The sequence below is a fragment of the Ictidomys tridecemlineatus genome, chromosome 2, assembly GCF_052094955.1.
Source record: "Ictidomys tridecemlineatus isolate mIctTri1 chromosome 2, mIctTri1.hap1, whole genome shotgun sequence".
NCBI lineage: Eukaryota > Metazoa > Chordata > Mammalia > Rodentia > Sciuridae > Ictidomys > Ictidomys tridecemlineatus.
The window spans coordinates 205,336,406-205,358,848 of NC_135478.1; the positions used below are offsets into that span (position 1 = coordinate 205,336,406).

The window sequence follows — 22,443 nt, forward strand, 5'->3', positions numbered from 1 at the left end:
CAGCACCGGCTTCATGAACGAAGGTTCAAAATGTGAGAAACCGATAGGGAGTTTTGAATTAAAAAAACAAGACTCTAATTACCTTTAAACCAGCTCCAGGATGGCTTCTCCTAGCTCCAGTCTCAAGCCACCTATTGTGGTAGTGAAGAGGTTAGCGAGCGAGAAAGAACACGCCAGGGAGTGGACTTTTATTAGGGAACAAAAAATTCTGGAGAAAATCCCATCCAATGAAGATTAAGGGGGGTAGAATCCCAAGGTCAGGGGCAATGATTGGGTCTTCGGGGTAGTGGCCAGACATGCCTCCACTTGGATAAGTCCTCGGACCTGAGAAGGGTGGGGAAAGCTCTGGACACAAGATGCGCCTAAGCGCTTTTCACCCAGCCAGGGAGGTAACTCAAATCACGTGCGAGGATGGCCTGCCACAATTTGGAATGGAACCACCATTTGATTCAGTTATTCCACTCCCTGGCATATGCCCAAAGGACTTAAAATGAGCATGCTACAGTGAAACAGCCACATCAATGTTTATAGCAGCGCATTTCACAATAGTTAAGCTATGGAACCAACCTAGGTGCCCTTCAATAAATGTATGGATAAAGAAAATGTGATACACACACACACACACACACACACACACACACACACACACACACATACATATACATGGACTATTACCCAGCCATAAAGAAGAATAAAATTATGGCATTTGTGGAGCAAGGGTTGTGGCATAGTGGCAGAGTGCTTGCTTCACACATGTGAGGCACTGGGTTTGATCCTCAGCACCACATAAATATAAAATAAAGATGTTGTGTCCACCAAAAACTGAAAAATAAATATTTGAAAGTTCTCTCTCTCTTCTCTCTCTCCCTCCCTCTTTAAAATAAATAAATAAAATAAACAAAATAAAGATATATTTTTTTAAATTATGGCACTTGATGGTAAATGGATAAAACTGGAGACTATCATGCTAATTGAAATAAGCCAATCCCCAAAAAAGCCAAAGGCTGAAGGTTCTCTCTGATATGAGGGCGCTAACACTATAAGGGGGAAAGGAAAAATAGAAATTCATTGGATTAAACAAAGTGGAATGAAGGGAAGGGAGAGGGATGGGAATAGAAAGACAGTAGAATGAACTGAACATGACTTTCCTATATTCATGTATGAATACATGACCAGTGTCACTCCACATCCTGTACAACCACAAGAATGGGATGCTTGTATAGTATGTCAAAATACACTCTACTGTCATATATTTCTAAAAATAAATAAATAAATGTGTTTTTTTTTAAATTAGCTTATAATACTAACAATATTTAACAATGATCTGGCAAAATTCCTGAAAATAGGTCCTCACTAGCCACTATGAGCCCAGCTCTTACCCATCGTTGGAGCAATGCACAGTCTTCAGAAGACTCTTATAAAGCTAGAAGTTAAAAAAAAAAAAGGTAAAAATTCCAAAGGAATTAAAATATTGTCTCATGTGCATGTTTAATGTTGTTGCTTGTTGCTGTTGGCTCCTGCTTTAAGCTAGAGTCATTCTAACCCTGAAGCAAACATATTTTGTAGAAAGCCTTTCTGGCACCTATGGGAAGTCTGCCTAACTGCTGGAAGTGATTATAGTTGGTTACTGATTACCAGGGATCAAGAAGGTAATGTGATTCATCTGCTATTACAGTTCACACTTCTTGATTCTTCCATCTGGCCACACTGCAAGGATACGTTCCTCTAAGAATCACAGCTTCTACCTGTAAGACCTCACCTCAAGATGCAGGTAAGGAAAAGATAGTATGTAATGTTAGAGAGTTCCACACAATTCTGATGTTCTGTCAATCAAAATAGGAAAGTTCTTAATCTACATAATTCTAATGACCCATTTTTTTCAGATTAGAGATATCTGTAAAGTTTATTTTTATAAAAATATTTTCTAAATGCTTTGTGAGGGTGGCCAAAATTTAATAGAGAAGCCTAGAAATTAATAATCATGGTAAAGGAAATTAATTAAGAATGAAAAAAAAAATGTGTTCTCAGCCTTTAAGGGAATACAGGAATGGTGAGTGGTTTTCCCCACCGAGAAAATTAGTACAGGCTCATGGAATAGAAAGCTTCCAACAGAAGTCAGTTCCCCTCAAATTACTTTCATTTTCCAAAGAAAAGCCTCCCTTTTGACTCTTGCTCTTAGATGTAATTTATTAAGTTACCCACCCATTCCCCATTTTGATAAAATGGAAACAGTACAGTTTCCTTCACAGAACAATAATTCAGCAAATTCAACAAAACATGTAATGCAATTAAATCTTAAATATATCTAGTTCTTCTGATAATATGCTTTTAGATTTAGAAAGATTGATTGTTTTACCGAGAACCTTAGATATTTGACAAACAACTGCTTTTTTTTTTTTTTTTTTGGAACTGAAGTTTGAACCCAGGGCTACTTAATCACTGAGCCACATCCCCAGGCCTTTTTTAATATTTTGTTTAGAGACATGGTCTGGCTGAGTTGCTAAGTGCCTCAATAAGTTGCTAAGATTGGCTTTGAACTTTCAATCCTCCTGCCTCAGCTTCCCAAGCCACTGGGATTACAGGTGAACCCCACCGCGCCTGGCAACAATTGCTTTTTGGCATGTAATAAACCAGTTTTGAACACAGCATTAAAATTTTGCTTACCTGATCCTTGTTTACTAAAATAGTAATATCACAATTTGTGGCTTCTCAGACAAAAAACAGAAATGGTAATCAACTTGCCCAGGTATCTTCCTCAGCTTTCCTATCACTTCCCACTCTATGAAAACAGGCAAGTAACTTTCTGAGGGTAAAAATAGATGAATTTTTAAAAATCTAAACTTTTTATTTTTATTTTTTAATGATGGGACTTCTAACATGCTAAGCAAGTATATTTTACCACTGAGCTACATCGTCTCCCAAGAAATACCTTACTCTTAATTAAGAAATTTCCAGGGACCGCGACTCAGTAGTAGAACACTCACCTAGCATGTTTAAGCCCTGGGTTTGAATCACAGTGCTGCTTTAAAAAAAAAAAGAGAGAGAGAGAAAAAATCCCAATTTATTCCTAATTTATATATAGCTGACTTATATAAACTTTTATAGCTCTGACTTTTTAGAAATACCTACTCCACCCAAGTTCCTGGAGTCATGGCGGTCATTCTTCCTTCCCAGAGGTGTAATTTGAAACTTCTGTTTTTGTTCCTCCTCCAAGTCACCCACGCATGCTAATCCAGTCATGCTAATCCAGTGATGGAGACTGGGTCCCCTTTCCAGACCCTCCCCCCTGGTCTCACTGCACTGCTGATACTGTGCTGACCTTGTGACATCAACACTATCAACACTGGTAGGACGAGGGACTGAGATGGGGATGAAGATGGGAGGGACACCAGCCCCAAGTCCTCCCTACTCCTCTCTGTCCTGATCCAGGACCAGGCTTCTACAGAAGAGCAATGAGGGCTTTGAGGAGGCTGCAAAGGCTTGCCTGGGAACCATAACCAAATGACTTTTATGGGAGAACACAGCCCATAACAACCAGCTTCTAGAACACAACCTCTGTAAGAGGTTACCTATCTTTAAGACTTTTTCTGTAGCCTCTCCTTTGCCCTAATTTCTCAGCAAGCAATATAATTAAGGGAAAGAAATTCAAGCTTTGTTCAGTGTCTTTGTATATTGTTTTTACTTCAAAACACCTGTGCTTTAGACTTATAGATCAAGAATCAAAAACTGGCATGTGACCTTGGGAAAGTTACTTATGCCTCAATTTCCTAATCTATAAAACACAATTATTTAGAAGGTGAGGTTGTTTAGATGTAATAAGGAAGCATGTAGTAAAAAACTCTTGGCACATACCAGGAACTTTTTCTTTCACTGAACCTCCACACCTTCTATTGGAATGAATACTAAAACTATAAAAGAAAGTTGCATCTGTATTTTCTAAGAGTTACTATTGAGTGTTTATTCTTTATTCTTTCCTGAATTGTTTAGTTTCTGTAATATTCAGCCTATGAGTAAAAGAACCCATATACCATGAACAAGGATGTAAAGATAGCCTGGCATTCAGCTTTGTCATTTTACATGCCCCCTGGCTACTACTGCATAGGGCAAGACACAAGACACAGTATAACAGTGTTCCTCTTGATTATCCTACTGCACAATGGGGAAGAGGTCTGAAGTAGCCACTCTGTTCGTAAGACCCCCACCCCAGGGAGGTTACCGTTCCTCAGGGTGACTCAGACACAGCTACTCATAGGCTTTATCTTAAAGTCAGCAAATCATTTGCTAAAGTGCTGTATCCCCCGAGTCATAAGCCATTTTCCTACAGTGGTTGGCAAACTATTGCTTGACAGCCAACTCTGAGCTACCTCTTCTTTTTGTACACCTGGAAGCTAAGAATGTTATTTACATTTTTAAATGGATGGGGAAAAATGAATGCAGCCACATTTTTCATTTATGTACCATCCCCAGATACTTGTGGGCTGTAAGAGCAGAGTAGTTGCTTCAGAGAGGATATGACCTAAAATATTTAGTATCTGCACCCTTAAAAGCTTGCTGCTCTGAGTGCAGAGCACAGACTTTGGAGTCAGAGCCTAGCAGCAAAGCTCAGTTCTGTGTTCCTTCCACTTGGTTGCCTTCTTTCAGCTCCTCTGTTCTTCAACTTCTAACTGAGGATGATAAAAAATAGCACCTATCTCATGGGGTTTTATGAAGATTAAGCAAATATGTAAAATGCTGTATGTGAGTACACACATACACATAAAGTACATATACATGCATGCATATAAAAGTGTACACACACACCCACATACACACAGATATGGTTTGTTGTCATTAATTGCCACAGATTTTTTTAGAAACTAAAACAGCAGCAGCTTAACCAATTTGTTAGCAGTATAAGAATTTTTTTTTTAAAGAGAGAGTGAGAGAGGAGAGAGAGAAAGAGAGAGAGAGAATTTTTAATATTTATTTTTTAGTTCTCGGCGGACACAACATCTTTGTTGGTATGTGGTGCTGAGGATCGAACCCGGGCCGCACGCATGCCAGGCGAGCGCGCTACCGCTTGAGCCACATCCCCAGCCCCCATGCAGTATAAGAATTTATACTCCATTAAAATACAATTCTTGGCCTGGGGGTATAGCTCAGTGGTAGAGCATTCCCCTGGCATGCACAAGTCCCCAAGTCTTGGCACTGGGTTTAAGCCATAGCACCACATGCAGTGCTCGAGCCCACACATAAACACAAGTTGGATCTTTAGTATGGGTAGGTAGGAAGATGTCTAGACTACTGAAATGACAATTAGAACAATCATTTATCCATAAAATAATTCTGTATTACTTACCAATATTTTACATGCTATACACTTCTTTCAAACCTGCATACTGAAAGAGAGATTAGACTCAACTCCTAGATCCCAGATCCTCTGTTGATTAAAGCTTCAAAATAGGGGCCAAAGGGCTCAAATCACCTAATTGACTTTGATGATCACCATGGTATTTGAAAGCAACAGTCTACTTCCTGATTCAAAGATAACAAAGGCAACAACATGCTCTGAGACAATAAGAATTTTTTTCTATTTGGAACTTTCATTTTTGGAGCTTGTGTGTCCAAAAAGAGAACTTGGGAAGGAGGTTACTCCTGAAGGGAAAACAATGAACTTAATGAAGGAATTTGGAATGGAGGAACCCCTAGGACCAAGATGAGAAGTAACTTACTGGCCAGGTGTTCTTTAAATGTTGATGACTTTTTCAGTCTTTTAGTGCAAACTTCATAGCAAATTCTGTGAGTCTTGCTTATTAACACAGTTCTCAAAGTCAGAAAGAAAAAAAAAAACATTGTCTAGTCCTTAACAAAGACAAGTGAGCATTTTTCTGAATTATCAAAATTACATAAAACAAAACCAAACTTAAATCTCGTGTCTTGCCTCTGACTGTTCAATTAGATGAAAAGAAAAACTGTGTGGAGCTGAGAAATATTTTCTGAAAAACTCAGGTGAAGGACCCATCTGTCACCTTCCTTAAGGTCAGGTCTGCCTGGGCAGCACTTGCTGCACCAAGATTAAACCTGCTCTCCACCAATCTAGGATTTGACTTGATACCAACTACATGGCCGCCCTGTGCCCTTAGTTTGCTCTAAACTTTTCTTGTATAAAATGTAGCTCAGCAGTTATGGGAAAAGGGATTGGTTTTACTAGAATCATCCAGATAATTCATTTACTGCATGAAAACATTTAATTTTCCTAGGAAAGATGTGGGTGAGGCTACTCTCCCCAGAAAATACTCCAGTCTTCCCTAGTTAGCATCTGAGCTACGCCCAGCGTAACCCGGTGATGATTTATCCCCATGACAGGGAAAAACGCCATTGTTGTTCAACGACTTGTACAAACGCAAGCCAAGTGCCTCCTTGCACACACAGTTCCAGAAGTTTATTCCTGTTTTCCAAAGGCGCCTCCTTAATCTTTCAACGTCCCTTCACCCGCCGGCACCATAAAGTTGCTCTAATGCATTCAGGCCCTTCCCCATAACGTTGCTCATAGCGGGTCTGCCCTGGCCAATAACGTTATTTAAAATAACAAATGTGCCAGAAAATAGCCAAGTAGGAAGGGGGAAAAACTGAATTCCCCGGGCGGTGCAGTGGTGTTGGAATGTGCCATTAGTTTCGAAGGGAAGAAAGTCCCACGTGTGAATTTCATCGCAGATCTTAGGTCACCACTGGACCTTCAATTATGCATAGCCTTGACGTGAAAGCGGCAAAGAATTGGAAGCGCGCTAGTCAGGTAGAGCCCGCGACGAGGAGCACCCGGGAGACCGAGGTGGCTGCAGCGCGCGTCCCCCGCTGCCCGGCGTGGTGCGCTCGGGGGCGGCCCCGCGCGCGGGGCGGGGAGGCAAGGCGCACTGGGCGGCGGCGCAGTCTGCACCATGGCGTACCCGGGGCATCCTGGTGCCGGCGGCGGGTACTACCCAGGTGGGGTAAGTGCTGCTTGCCCCAGCGCGAGCCTGGGGCTCCGAGGACGCCGACAGGCCGTTCTTGGAGGCGCTGCGGCCCGCGGGGAGGGGGCGCTGCCGCGCGGATCCCGGGACGGCTGCCCTGACTTCTCCCTGTGCGCTCCCCGCCTAGTCTCGGGCCCCTGCGGTTCTGCCTCTCTCTTCATCCATCCCCCGGTCCCTTTCCTGGGTGGCCCCGTGGGACCAAGGCACGAGTGAAATGGGATCCAAGAAGCCCATCCTGTGACTCTCGGATACGCGGCATGAAATTGTGAAAGTGGGGTGTTGGCTTCCTCTTCCTCCCTCTCGGTTTTCCCCCAAAGCAACTACAGCCATTTTGATCTAGAATGGTCCTGAGATCTGTCTTCATCCCTTTAAAAGAAAGTGTGAGGGAGGATGGCAGGAGGGCGGAGGTCAGGGAAAATTTGTGAGCATAATAGTCCTGGAGGAAGTCTACCTGGCCAGGCATGAAGGAAGCGCATCGTCTAGGGAGCTCCTTCTGAAACTGTTGCCCTGCCTGAGACAACCTGTCCCGAACTCTTCCCTAGGCCACACCTGTCTCAGCATTGTACCAACTCCAGCCATACCTAGTACTTAAAACACTTTTAAAACACCATAAAAGCTATATAAACAAGGAAGACAATTGGAGCTCTGCCCTTGCCTAGGTTATATTCATCGCTGTAACCTGCAGTTTAAAAGGGCTTTTTAAAGTGACTTACATATACAGGCTATCACTTTCATGAAAACCAGTTTGGGTCCAAGTCACCAGTCCTTAAGTTATAAAAGGGTGAGAGTGGAAAAAAGAGGTGGGGTGATTGCTGGTTAGAGGGGGGAGCTAAGTCATGTGAAGGGCAAGCACACAGTTGCCTGGCTTTGCACAAAAGCTCTCTGTGGTGAAAGAATACCACTTGATTCAGCGGAATGATGCGTTTGTGTTTCCTTTTGCACAGTATGGAGGGGCTCCTGGAGGGCCTACGTTTCCAGGACAAACTCAGGACCCACTGTATGGTTACTTCGCTGCCGTTGCTGGACAGGTTAGCTTTTCCTTTTAATATTAAAAAACTGTCAGATTCACATTTGTGTGACCTTTTGATATAGTGACACAAAAATGAACTTTGCCCTGGAAATGAATCTCTTTTGCCTGTATAAAGGAAGATAGAAAGAAAGACAGCTGTTTGTTTGTAGTACTGGGAATTGAACCCAGGGGTTCTGTGACTGAATTATATCTCCAGCCTTTTTTATTTTGGGACAGGGTCTGACTGAATTGCCCAGGCTGGCCTCAAACTTGCTATCCCTACCTCAGCCTCTTTGAGTAGGGGGATTCTAGCTTCTTATTTTAGTTCTTCATTCTGAATATTCAGAGCAAATTAAGACAAAATAGTATCTGTACTAAATTAAGTTAGCTGAATTGGAAAATAAGCATGTGACTGAATGAGGGTAAGACTGAACAGAGTAGGGATTCTAAGTATACTTGAAGATCTGTAAGGTAGAAAATGTCTTTAGAACTGAGTTGTGAGTCCAGGGTGGTTTCAAGAGAAGAAATTCAAGATCTGATGTACATAAACCTTGGTCTGTACAACTTAAAGACATGTATTAGTAATTATGTAGCCAGATTCTAGTGAATAGTTTCTGTTGAATTTGATTGTTAATTTTTACCTATCCTTAGGAAATAGGTATGTATGGTAAAAACCCATAAGCTTCTAAATAAGAAACTACTACTCTCCCTATCAGGAAGTTAATCCTGTGAGCAGTTTTCTTTCTCTCTGATGCAAATGCTGTTACTAGGTCAGCTCTTCCACATCCTTATTAGGTGTTGTGCCCTATTGACCCAGAGAAAAAATTCAGGTCAACTCCCCAAGATCTACTTCTCTGCATTCCCAAGTTGTATGACAGCTGCTGGGTTACCCCAAGGGAAGACACTTACCTAGCTTCCAGGGTCACTGAATATAGTAAATACACTGTTGTGTAACTCAGACACACCCAGAGGGGCTGTTTATTCTTATGAATTCAACTTAATCTTGTTTTGGTAAAAAGCTAGAAATAGCAAAATCATAATATGAAAAAATGCTATAGCATATTATGGATCACCTTTTAAAGTAACACTCTAAGAAATACAGCTTTGAGAACTTGAATGGAAAATTGAGTCTAAAACTGCAAGACTTTCCTCTTGAGTATCTGCTTAATCTTTTATTGATCTGTATCTTTGAAACCACAAGACAGGGCATGCCTCAAGACTAGCATTCTTAGATTGCTAGAGCCTCCAGTGTGTAAGTGACCCTATCTGCTTAGCTTTCAACAGCCCTGGCCTGTATTCAGCATATTCATCATCAAATTATTACTCTTGCTCCTTATTTGTAACCTATTATACTCAAAACTTGAGGATTTAAATATTCTATTTTAAAATCCCTAGAAGTTACACATATCTCTAGTTCTGACCTAGTATAGTCAGTGAGCAGGTAACCGGGAGCCTAACTTATATTTTCTAGGTCTAATTGTGCTCTTTTACAAAAAAAAAAAAAAAAAAAAAAAATCACTAACTTATAAGGTGATCAAAGAGTCTCTTTCTGTTTGAATCAGGCCTTTTATTTACTGATGTCTGCTGTGTACCCTGCTCTTTCCCCCTAAAAAGAAAATAAAAATTTTTAAACAACTCCTTAAATCATTTTATTTTAAAATGCTTACTTTGGGCAATTTCCTAGCTCTGACTGAGAGAACAAAAGTTGCGAACACAAGCTCTCTTTCGTCATTAAATTATGTTTGGAATTAGGATGAGGAAAAGATTGCCCACTTTTGGAAGACATTCTTTTTATTAAAAAAGAAGAGGGGCATGATAATACTCATTTTTCTTTGTTATTTTTGCTGCATTGAATATTGAGGGTAAACAAATAACTTGAAAATACAAATTACAACTGTGATCCCTCTTCCTGTTTTTCATAAAAGGATGGGCAAATAGATGCTGATGAATTGCAGAGATGTCTGACACAATCGGGCATTGCTGGAGGATATAAACGTAAGTTGACAAGTTCCAAAGTTTCTCTTAAAGTCCTCTTGTTCTTTATACATTAGCTATTACATGACATTATAGCCTTTAAGGAAACTGAGCTGTCCTGATTCAACCAAGCTTAGAATTGCAAAAGCTAACTTACGACTATTATTTCTAAATGTTGATTTGGAAACAGTTAAATAAGTCATTCTATTCTACCTACCAGGTTAGTGGGTTTGGAACCATTCAAACTAGTGAGACAATTTGGGTGGCCAAGAGGACAAGTTGAGGTACTGAAATGAAATCTGCTGGGTCAGGTATTATTAATGGTAGGAGCTAATAGTCATGGCTGACTATTTGCCAAGAGCTTACTTTGTTTATGCCTGATGGCACTTAGAGTTTTTAGTGGCTAGTCCTGCATTCCTGGTCTCTGAGCCCTGGACAGGCTGTTGGCCACATGAACGTTTATGTGATATCCCAGGGGTCTTTCCTCTTTTGTTTCAGAAAATGTATTCAGGCCAAGTGGAAAGTACCCTTTTTACTTCTGAACTCCTTAACTAGTCATTCTTCTCTCCCTTCTTAGTTCCTCAAAGACTGACTTTGCTGCCCTGTAATTTTGTTTTTCCCTCCATTTCCTGCCTTTTGAGGTCTTTGCTACAAGTAGTAGATGGAGAAATACTGCAGAGATGCTGCATCCTGACCAGGCTTCTCATCATCCTGCATACGTACTGTGTACTTAATTTTCAAATCCAGTCTTGACCATGACCAATTTCTAGGATAGATTATAGTGTCTTAGTTCAAGTCCAATACCTGCCAACTTTTTTTCCAGTTGGTAATTGAGACAGAACATCAAAATGAAGCCTTGGCTTCATTGTTTTTAGTATCATAAGGGGCTTGATTTCAGTAAGGGTAAGCTATGAATTAAAAATACTCAAAACCAGAATTCACACCTGAAGATTTATAGTGGCATTTTTGACTCTTTGACATGACATATTTACTAAATGGTTCTCTTTGAACTACTTATGTTTTTATTGTTAGTGTTTCTTCTTTTATATGACCTACTATTTCCTAGGTGGGGGATTAATACAAAAGAACTTTTTAAATTTCTGTCCTTTAATCTGGTCCTAAACAAAAGAAGCACTTTCTAGATTAATTGTTTTTTTTTTTTGCCTGTTTTTTCCTTTTTTACTGTTGTAGGCAATACATTTAAATGGTTAATTGTTAACTTCAAGTAGTAAAGCTGGTGAACAAGGCAGGTCTCATAGCAGTGACAGCAGACAGACATGAGCTATGGCAACAGTGGTTTAAGGGGAGAATTATATACACTGGGCCTACTGTGCTGACCCTCTTCTTTTAAAAAGTTATTTATCTGTGGCCACTCTGGCCTCCTCTTGGTTTAAGTCAGTAGAATATGTCACATTCCTCAGTAAATAACCTGTTATCTTCAGGAAAAATGGAAGCCCAAAGGTGCCTCCCTGCCAATAAGAAAAAAACAGGTAACCCTGAAGGGGGACCTTTAGTGACCTTTATGCAGACCAGATTCCAGGCCTCAGGAAGACAGGACAATTAGAAGCAAAGCCCCAACCACAAGATCTATAAGAACAGGTTCCAATTAGAACCAGTCAGCAAGGACCAAGATGACCCAGAGTTGCCTTTGGATATTTAGCCTGTCGTTATAATAGTAAAATTCCTCATCTATGGGATAACATTATGTGTAGTGGGGACATGGAAGTCTGAGGCAATTTTGCTGTCGGTTAAAAATCTAAAGGTAGACCAGGGCAGGACTCTCTAGAAACTTCCCTAGGACTCTCAATAAAACTGGAGGACTGGAAAAGCAGGATATCCCTCTCCTCTTTGAGAGAATCCACTCTTTACCATGAGAGTATTCCTTTTCCCCCTTTCCTTTCTTTCTGATAAACTCCTACCTGCTACTATATATGACTCATTTGAAATTCTTCAGCCAAGATTGCAACAAACAGTGGTCACAAAACCCTAAGATCACTTGGCTCCATGGGTAGATCTTATCCTATAACAGCAGGGTTTAACAATATGAGGTAGTGTCATTCATAAACTATTATTCTATACACTTGTAATAGAAGAGGTGCAGCAGGTTTTAAAATCTAACAAAGTAGATGATATATTCTTAGCTGTCCTTTTAAGAATTTTATTTGAGAAAACCCCATGTAATGATGGCCTTAAATCAGAGCATTATAGAGGACCTTTTGTGAAACATGAGGACCTTCTGATTTAGTTGATTTATTTAATGTCTTCTGCTGGCCTGTAATAAATCACCCTACTTGCGAGGTGGTTTTTTAACACAGAAATTGTACATCAATCTTTTAAGCCCAGCTTCCAACCAAAAAGAACAGAACCAAGTGAGTGGACAGGTGGGTGGAAGGCATATGCCAATCAGGACCCACAGCCCCCTTCTGAAGTAGTTTAAAAGTGACTATAACTGTTCTAGGCATACCCAGAGTCATCTTGTCTAGATAAGGGAAGTTATAAGATGGTACTTCAGTCAGGAGGCAGGAAAGTTTTCCCTGCAGAATTAGTATCTAAACTGAGAAGTGACAGTACAGCTGAAATGAAGCTGACCAATAAGTGAGTGAGGTGGGGAGACTGCCCTAGGCAGACAGAACAGTACATAATGAAAGACCCAGAGAGCTCATCATTCAGGGAAGGAATCAAAAATCTCCCTAAGCCTAGTGTCTGGGAATTGATGAAGATAAGACTAGCTGAACTGGGAACACACGTGCATGACCTTACTTACAAGTCAGGTAAGGCAATTGGCCTTTACCATGACAGCAGAATATACATACAGGGTCTTATATAGGAAAGCACATGGCATCCTGGTTATAAGGTAAAGACTAAACCGGGAGACAGTGGTTCAGTTAAACAGAGTCGGGGTGCATGATAGAGTCTCCATGGAGTCATATAGGTTACAGAAATGCTAACTAAACCCAGGAAGTGACGATGAAACTGAAAATGGATCCTGAACTATGTAGAAGGTGATTGAATTTTAGAAAAGAGAATGGAGGACACTCCCAGGTGTCTGTCTTGGGTGAACTTTGAGTAGATGGTGGTACCTACCATTCATGGAACTGGAAAGCAGAGAAGCTGTCTCATAGCCCCTCGGAAATCTCCATGTAAGCCAGACATGGTGACCTCTGTCCTGTGGTTGTCAAGCCATCTGGAGCAGTGGTTTTTAGACTTTAGCAGCAGCAGCATCTTCTGGAAAGATCACAGAAAATCAGATTGCTGGGCCCCACCCTAGATGTTGTTTCAGGAGGTCTAGGGTAAGATGTAAGAACATCACTTCAACAAGTTTCCACGTGATATGGGTCCAGGTTGTCACTTTTAACAAGTTTCCATGCGCTATTGGTCTAGGTTGGACCAGCTGCTTTAATGTGAATATATCTCACTGAGGATCTTGTTTAAATTCAGAGTCTGATTTTATTGATTGTATTTTATTGGGTAAGGGTTGAGATTCTGCAATTCCTTTTTTCCCCACACTTTTTGTTTTTATTAATGCATCATATCTGTACATAGAGATTCTGCAATTCCAACAAGATCCCAAGTGTTATTAATATGGCTGGTCCAGGAATCACACTTGAGTAGAGTATGGTCTCAACCTTGACTGCCCACTGGAATCCTCTGAGAAGCTCTAAAACACACTGGAACTCAGTGATGCAGCCCATGTTCAGGATTGTTTAAATTTTCCAGGTGATTCTTATAGGCACCAGAGCTGAGAATCACTGCTCTAGACTCAAGGGACTTTATACCTCTACATAATTCAAAAGTCAGAATGAAGAATCCATAAGATCCTTCCAAAAAATGTAGAAAGTGTTGACACATTCTTTCTTCTTAAGAAAATTGTATGTCAATCAAATGAATATTGAATACCAAGATAGAAATAGTTGCTAGTCTTTTATTTCTGGGAGAGAATATGCCAAATACAATAATTCATTAAACACAGAAAACTATCATTTGTACTGCTTGGAGATGGTAATAATAAGTTAGCCCAATTGTGTTCTAATTTCCATTTGGGTAGAGGAAATAAAAGAAACTAGCAAAAGCTATGGAAAAGGTTAGTTCTGTGTGCATCTTAAACTTGCAGAATTTATACTAGCTTTTCCCACTTGACACTGCAGAGTACTCTTACTCAAAACAGTTTTAACAAGCACATTTACTTGGTTTCATTTATAAGCTTACTATATATGAAAAGAGGTCATAGATTATTTTACGTAAGAGGTTACTGCTCAGTGTCTAACATTAAATAAAAAAGAAAGAAAAACAAATGATTAAACATAAAAATAGTAAAACGGGCTATTTATGGTAATTTATGAGCAAATTACATATGGTAACTTATGAACAAAGCCATTCTGCCTTCCCACACAACTATGGTGGATATAATAATTTTGGTCCCGTATGGCTAATTGGACTCACTATATTATAGTTTTAAAGGCAAGAAAGTTTAACAGTACTATATAGTACTTTTTAAAAATATTTGTTTTAAGATTGTTAAAGTCAAATTTGTATTCTAGAAGAAGAAATCCTTTTATCTGGAAAAGTCTATTTAGAATATAGTTTAGTTCCACATAAACTGAGTAGCATAAAGAAAGCAAATAATCACATCGCTAGTTAATCTGAAGATAGCTAATGTAATGTGAACTTTTGAAATTGTGTTTATATGTCTGTACTTTTCTTGATTTAACAGCTTTTAACCTGGAGACCTGTCGGCTTATGGTTTCAATGCTGGATGTATCCTTTACCTCGATGGTTTTCTAGAGTATTGTTTCTTGACAAGAAATTTCCTTCCTGAAATAATTTATCACAGAATTAAAACACCAAGTGACAATCCCTGAAAAGCTTGGTGAAATAACTGGCTTTTAGGATATGGTTTGGTGTAAAAATGGGAAGGAAGTTTAGTAAACAGAATGTCAGTTGTTTAAGAATCCAAGGAGGCATCAAAGTAGAAAATGTTACAAAATAAAGAAGCTCTGATCCTTGATTACAGTTCAGAGAGACAGGTCTGGCACAATGGGGTTCAATGAGTTTAAAGAACTCTGGTCTGTACTGAATGGCTGGAGACAACACTTCATCAGTTTTGACAGTGATCGGAGTGGAACTGTGGATCCTCAAGAACTGCAGAAGGCGCTGACAACCATGGGTGTGTATGACTAACTGGAACTCTCTGTTCACTGGTAGGTAGAGTGGGGTTTTTTTGTTTTTTCTCTAATAGTAAGTGCTATTTGAAGATCGTTTCTATTTTCTTAGAAATTGTGTGTGTTCATAAATAAAGTCCACAGTCTTAAAAATTGTGCTCGATTATTTTTCAGTGGTTTTTCTTTTTCAAACTTTTAATGGATGACTTTTCTGCCTTTCAGGATTTAGGTTGAATCCCCAAACTGTGAATTCAATTGCAAAACGATACAGCACCAGTGGAAAGATCACCTTCGATGACTATATTGCCTGCTGTGTCAAGCTGAGAGCACTCACAGGTGTGTTCTGTGAGGTTTGTGGTCATCAAGAGCCACAAGGATACAGTTGACATTTTATTTCTCAGTGCTTCCGAACTTTTATTCTCCCCAGTTTTTTCTATGCTTCAGTAGTTGCTTTAGTCAATTTGTGACATTGCTGTTACACATACGTAGTATGATAATTTTGTTTTACAGAATTTTTTTTGGTTAGTTGGTAATCTACTATTAAAATAATCTTAAATCTTAAATAAGTTTTACTAAAATAGTCCAAAACATAACGAGCTTCTTTTCTTTTTTGTTCTTGTGATTCTGGGTATCAAACCCAGGACCATGTACATGCCAGATGAGTGCTATACAACTGAGCTACATCCCAGCCCTAACCTGAGAATTTTTATTGGAGTGGGATTATGAGTGATTTCTCTTTAGAATGTGAAATTTTTGAAAATTGAAATAAATTCTTTGTTTTGTAAGTGGGCTGAAATGGGTGGGATATTTTATCATAGCCCATTTATCATATTAACAACTCTAGGGCTGGGATTGTGGCTCAGTGGCAGAGCGCTTACCTAGCATGTATGAGGCACTGGGTTCAATTCTCAGCACCACATATCAATAAATAAAATAAGGTCCATTGACCACTAAAAAAAATTTTATATAGGTCTATGTATATATATATATTTATATATATATATATATATATATATATATGAACTCTTATCTATTTCTTTAATTCAACAATATCTGTTTTATTAAGTTTGAAATTTTATGCTTTCATCACAATTAAGTAAAGATCTTAGAAGTTGCACAGCTTTTTAAAACTCACTTTGAGGCATTTCCTCCAAGTTCCACACACACACACAAAAAAAGACAGCTGTTAACTTCTGCCTATGATATCACTTTGTTGCATAGTAAATCTTTGCTTTGACCAAGGACAGGGTAGGGATGAAGAGCTTGAGAAGAAGATTAACATTAAACAGGAATGAGAGGTGGGAGGGAAAGGGAGTGAGAAGGGAAATCGCATGGAAATGGAAGGTGATCCTCAGGGTTATACAAAATTACATATAAGAGGAAAGGAGGGGTAAAACAAGATAATACAAGTGGAAGAAACGATTTACAGTAGAGGGGGTAGAGAGAGAAAAGGGGAGGAGAGGGGAGGGGAGAGGGGATAGTAGAGAATAGGATAGACAACAGAATACATCAGTCACTAGAACGGCAATATGTAAATCAATGGAAGGGTAACTGATGTGATACAGCAATCTGTATACGGGGTAAAATCGAGAGTTCATAACCCACTTGAATCAAACTGTGAAATATGATATATTAAGAACTATGTAATGTTTTGAACGACCAACAATAAAAAAAAAAAATCTTTGCTTTGGCCTTGTTGACAGTTTGTACAATTTATATGTTACTATAATTTCATCCTAGTGTTAAAATAATCAATGATGGTGATTTTAGAAAAGCTGTTTAAAAAAACTATACATTTTACTGTGTTATTTTACAGATAACTTTCGAAGACGGGACACTGGTCAGCAAGGCATGGTGAATTTCTCATATGATGATGTAAGTCTAAGTAAATTAAGAGCTATGTAGATGGATACAGTGCACCAAAAATGGGCATCCCTTTTGAATTTAGATGTTAAGAACATCTTAAAGATGCCAGAGAAATCAGAGATTAAGTGATCAGAAGGAGTTACCATCTAAAACATATTTTGTTTATTTTTTATGTGGTGCTGAGAATCGAATCCAGCACCTCATGTGTGCAAGGCAAGTCCTCTACCACTGAGCTACAACCTCAGCCCTAAAATTAATTAATTTCATTTACTATTAGTTTTTTCTATAGGTTGGACCTCTGATTTATATTTAAAGACATGGGTTCAAATCTAGCCTGTTGCATTGATTAGCTGCATCGTGTCGCTTATATGGTTTCTTAATTGCTTTGAAACTTTTTGAATAAAGAGAAGGATGTCATTATAGTAGTACCTCTTTCCCTGGGCTGTTTTAAGATTTCAGTCAGAAATATCCTCAAATCATATGCTACAGGTATTGTGTCTGATTTTCCCTTCTACAAACAAACCATCTCAGTGACTGAGAAGTAGCTTTAATAGCTCAAACCTGCACTTTGCACAACTATGTTCTTAATTGAGCAGGTGCCAGCTTAAATAATAATTTAAGGGAAGTTTTTAATGTATAGCCACACTAAACAAGAGAGGATGGGGCCAGTGTGAAATAACCAACTGCCCTCTCTGATACCATTCACTGGATGTGTGTAACAAAAGTAAGGAGATGCTTTGTTATTTCATGTTTTTGCTTGGCCATTGATTAAAAAACAAAGTCGCTTTGAGAATTGAAATCACTGTAATCACTGAATATTCTAAAATATTTCTAACAGCTACTGTGGTTGTCAGTGCACTTTGGAAAGGCATAGTATATGTGAAAGTATAAAATGCTTCTTTCTTCTATTTAAGGGTGTGTTCTCTTTAGTGTGCCTTAGCTTAGCTTCTCAGTTGACAGTCCTGTCACTGCATTAGAGAGCAAGGGCACTGGGGAATGGTTTTATTTGCATCTAGGTTTATTTTGATAAGCAGATTTTAAAGGAATACATTGTTTTAAAATGCTCCATTAAAGTAAAGGGGGTCAAACTGTGCAATTTGGAACATGATGTGACAGTATAAATTCCAGTTATTTGTATTTGTGGGCAGGTACCTTTAAGCGTGACCTTTTGTAGGATCTTCAATATTATCCAGGATTTAAATAATCCTTTATCAATTGAAGTAATGTCTTATACCAGTAAGAAGTAAGAACCCCACTGGGTATTTCTTTTTCTTTTTCTTTTATACTAGAAATTGAACCCAAGGATGCTTTGTCACTGAGCTACATCCTCAGTCTTTCACTTTTTTGAGAATGGGCCTAAGTTGCTGAGACTGGCTTTGAGACTGCCTCAGCCTCCTGAGTGTCTGGGACTACAGATGTTTACCACCATACCTGGCTCCCATTTTTTTTTTCTTGGTACCAGTGATTGAACTTGGGGCATTCAACCACTGAGCCACATCCCCACCCCTATTTTGTATTTTATTTAGAGACAGGGTCTCACTGAGTTGCTTAGTGCCCCACTGTTCCTGAGGCTGGCTTTGAACTCACGATCCTCCTGTCTCAGCCTCCCAAATCACTGGGATTACAGGCATGTGCCACCACACCCAGCTTTCCATTGGGTTTTATAGTAGAGCATTTCCCTAAAAAAATGAACCTTTCCATTCATGATGTAATCATATATTAGAGGTTGTGTGTATGTGTGTGTGTTAATCCTTAATTCCAAGTTGGAGAACTAAAATGTAAACTGTTGAAAAAAATCAGCTCTAGTGAACTAAGTGTTTTGTGGTCTGTAGCATAACACTGGCTTTTCTCTCTTTTAGTTCATTCAGTGTGTCATGACCGTTTGAGAGGAAGCTGCTGGAAGTCAATCAACATTCCACCTGGAGTTCGCATTTGCTTACTCTTTGCCTTCAGTACCGTGTGTAGCTTACATGGCTACTTCCCCCGACAGCTCTTGTAAAGGTCTATTACGTTACACACAACTGAAGTTTTGGTTTTAGTTTTGATAATAAATTCTTTGGAACTTAGTAAGATCAAGTGTGTTATACCACCTAGAACTTCCTTGAGCCAGTATCAGTCATATCTTATTTTCCTACTAAGCCTCTTTTATTATAAATTTGAGTATGCAAAATGTTTAAGGCACATTATTTACTTTTCATTATGAGATATGAAACACTTAATCAGGCTACAATTGTTATCTTTCCTCTCCTGAAGAATGTGGTTGAAAGTTTTGTGTGGAACATTCTTCGGTAAATGATATACACCCACTTGAATGCAAAAAACAAACAGTAATCCATGTTAGAGTTTACCTTCCTAGAAAGTTAGCAGCACAGGATTTAGACTTACACATATTTTCATGGCCTTGTGAATGGACAGGGAACATTGAGTGATTATTTTCTGCCTTTTTAAAATGTATGGATAATTTGAGTGGCAAATACCAAGTCCCTCTTTGTCATCATCCATTCAAACCTTTGTTAACTATACTTAAGAATCTTATATGCTATAAGCTTAACTATGTAAGAAGAAAGTTCATAGAAAAAGACTAAGGGAATATATGAAAATACTAACTATAGTTATTTTTGGCTAATGGGATGCTTCATGACTAATTTTCTTTATACATTTCAGTGTTTTCCAAATTTTGTATAAGATATATGCTTCCATTTTAAAGTCAAAGATGTGTTGATTTTAAAAATATTGATGCATCCAATTTAGTTATGTCATGTGTTTATGCTTTTAAAAACACATAGCAAAAAGACTTAAGTGAGTGTCCTAAAGTGTTAATCTGGCGTCAGGATCATGGGTTTGTTTTCTTTCTTCCTCCTACTTTCCCAAATAGTCTCTAATAAACAGGTATTTATCAATTTAAACAATAATATTTTTAAACCATGCACTTTCAGTAAGATCTGGATTCTAATGCTGGCTGCACCTTTTACTGTGTGGTTTGATCATTTTAGATAACCCCTAGTGTCTTAGTTTCCCATCTTTGAAAAGGAGACAGCACTTACATCTTGGTAGTTCTGAACAGAAAAGGTGTGTTGGTATAACAAGCAGAAACAGCATTTCTGATTCTTAAATTTAAAACTGTCCTGATTTGCCTTTGTTTTGGTGGGGGGAGGGGGTTTTGGTTTTTTTTTTTTTTTTTTTTTGCAAGAAAGCTTAACAGATTAAAAAAAAAATGATGCTATTATGGTTCCTCCTTGCTGGCAGTGTATCTGTCTTACTTGAGGGCACAATGTGAGCATTACCATTCAAATGAATTAGTTATCAACTAATGAAAATAAAAATTTTCTTAAGTCTCTTTAGCCTCATTTCACTAATGTGTTTTCTAAATGCTAAGATATATATTTCATAAATACTTTTCAACCCTAATTTACATATATAATGTATATTATATAATGTATATATAATATATACATATGATATATATATTATATATGGGGGAGAAGCTTAGATAATATTTATTTATTTTAAAACACCCACATACACAGCAAACCCATTGTCCCCCACTAGTACATATGCATAGTTCATATTAGTATGTAACTAAATTATATCCTTGTAAAGGGAGAGTAAATAACCATAAACTGAAAACAAAGATTATTTTGGTTTAGTATCTAAGCCCCAATTTGAAAAATCTTGTTTAATAGTTTTGCCGAGGTTCTAATCAGATATGATCCTCAAGTCTCAATAAAGACTTGAGTAAATGATTCTCAGTTTATTCACAAGATATTTAAATAGGCAAAAGATATCTAAAGCAATTACAGAAATTAGAAGGTAATGACTTAGACCCTCAAAAATTGAGCTAATATTTTCACACTTCTCTTTACATAAACATAGCATTGAAATAAGCAGTTGTTGCCACTTGACTTTAAGTATTGTCTGCTTTCTATGCTGTAGTCTGTTGGCAATATTTTTCAAAGTAAAAATAAAATATTAATATGAATACTATTAATGCTGACATTCTAATTTTTTTTAGCATTTTAGCCATGCTAATCTAGTCAAAACACCTGGTGGGAGGTTAAAAATAAAGCTTTTAAATCAAAACTAAATATCAATTTAATCATCACCTATAGACTTATATGTTGGGACCCTTTATTTTGCTTCCTTTTGAATGTCCTACTCTTTTGAGACCCAAGTATATAAGCTCAGAATTTCAATATTAAGTTTCTTAGGAGTAGTAAAGAAAAAATCTAGTTAAATTCTTGGAATTAGTTCTAGTCAAAGGTTTTTAGGAAAAAACAATACACCATTAATTGGCTAAGGCAAAAATCCTCAAATTCTGCTCTCTTTAACAACTGTTCTCTAAAATGATAAATGCAGAGCAGGCTGGAAACCCAGAAACCAAGAACTTAGAGCTAAATTGGTCTAACCCTCCCACCTAAAGGACTGAGGACCTGCACAACATGTGGAATGTGGGAAAATGATGATGCACCTTGGGGAAGAGCTTCCTGGAGGCCTAAGCATTTGAGGCAATTTATATGTGAAGTAGTTATGCCTCAATTACATGTTACGGTGTGATGGTCCTGCTGTATCTTACATAGTAAGTCTAGGTTTCATCCCAGATATATTATGTGTGGCCACAAAGCTTCTCTTGAGCCTGGGCTGCCCAAAAATGGGCCAAAGGGTATCCAGAGGACAAAAAGGCAGGGACGGTCCTTAAAGAGTTCTAGTCCCTATTGTTCAGCTAAACCTCACCAGGATCTTGAGAACATAGTTTAAGGGAAGATAAATTTTTGGGTGATCATTTGCATTTAGGTAAAAGCATCCTTGCTAACCCAAGGTCACAGCCCTTATTTGAACCACCTTGTTGTTTTTATGAATCCCAAGATGTGCTACATTTATCATGGTTCTGAATTTGCTTTTGGATAAGTGCTAAATAATTATAAACCATGCTTCTATATCAATTAATTCAATTTTAATTATTGATACTTCAAAAAAGTCTTACCTCCTCTATTTTTGCTCGTACAGTTTGTTTCCAAAAGCATGGCATGGCGCTTCCTCTTCAGTCTGTGTCTGCTGTTAAAAATTTTCCTTCTCCTTGATGGATTTGAGGTAGCCATCCCCTTTCAGTCAGTCTTCATTACAAAAGAATCTTGTGCTCCCTTGTTTTTATTTTATGTTGGGTTCTGTGCTTCATTTCTTTGTATACTTCCAGTGTAGCCTCAACCACTTCTTTAAAACGGTTTCTCAGTCTGTTTAATCTTCTATTAAAGCCTACAGTTGGGAAGGGTAAAGCTGTGAACTCAAACTTGAATTCTTGGAATTATTGGGAGAAATAAGTTCCTCAGATCACTCCCACTCAGGGTTGTATTTTATTTTGGAAATGTGTGCTTCAGTCTTATGGTTCAAAAGATTCATGGTTTACAAAGTCCTCATAACACATTTCACACAATTTTCATAGAAATGTGGCTGC

The 22,443-nt window shown here is 38.4% G+C and overlaps 1 protein-coding gene across 2 annotated transcripts; it reads left to right on the top strand.

The window, feature by feature from the left end:
• Window positions 1-1,750: 1,750 nt before the first annotated feature.
• Sri (sorcin) lies at window positions 1,751-20,331 on the top strand. Of its 2 annotated transcripts, none has more exons than XM_078040464.1 (8): window positions 1,751-1,771; window positions 7,931-8,014; window positions 9,921-9,990; window positions 14,681-14,724; window positions 14,986-15,133; window positions 15,351-15,464; window positions 16,945-17,003; window positions 18,854-20,331. In XM_078040464.1, exons 1-8 carry the CDS (start codon window positions 1,766-1,768, stop codon window positions 18,878-18,880), a joined length of 552 nt encoding a protein of 183 aa, XP_077896590.1. In that variant the 5' UTR covers window positions 1,751-1,765; the 3' UTR covers window positions 18,881-20,331. The 2 variants fall into 2 exon arrangements, with proteins under 2 accessions (XP_077896590.1, XP_005340064.1); XM_005340007.5 differs by lacking the exon at window positions 1,751-1,771 and adding an exon at window positions 6,819-6,965.
• The last annotated feature ends 2,112 nt before the right edge of the window (window positions 20,332-22,443 follow it).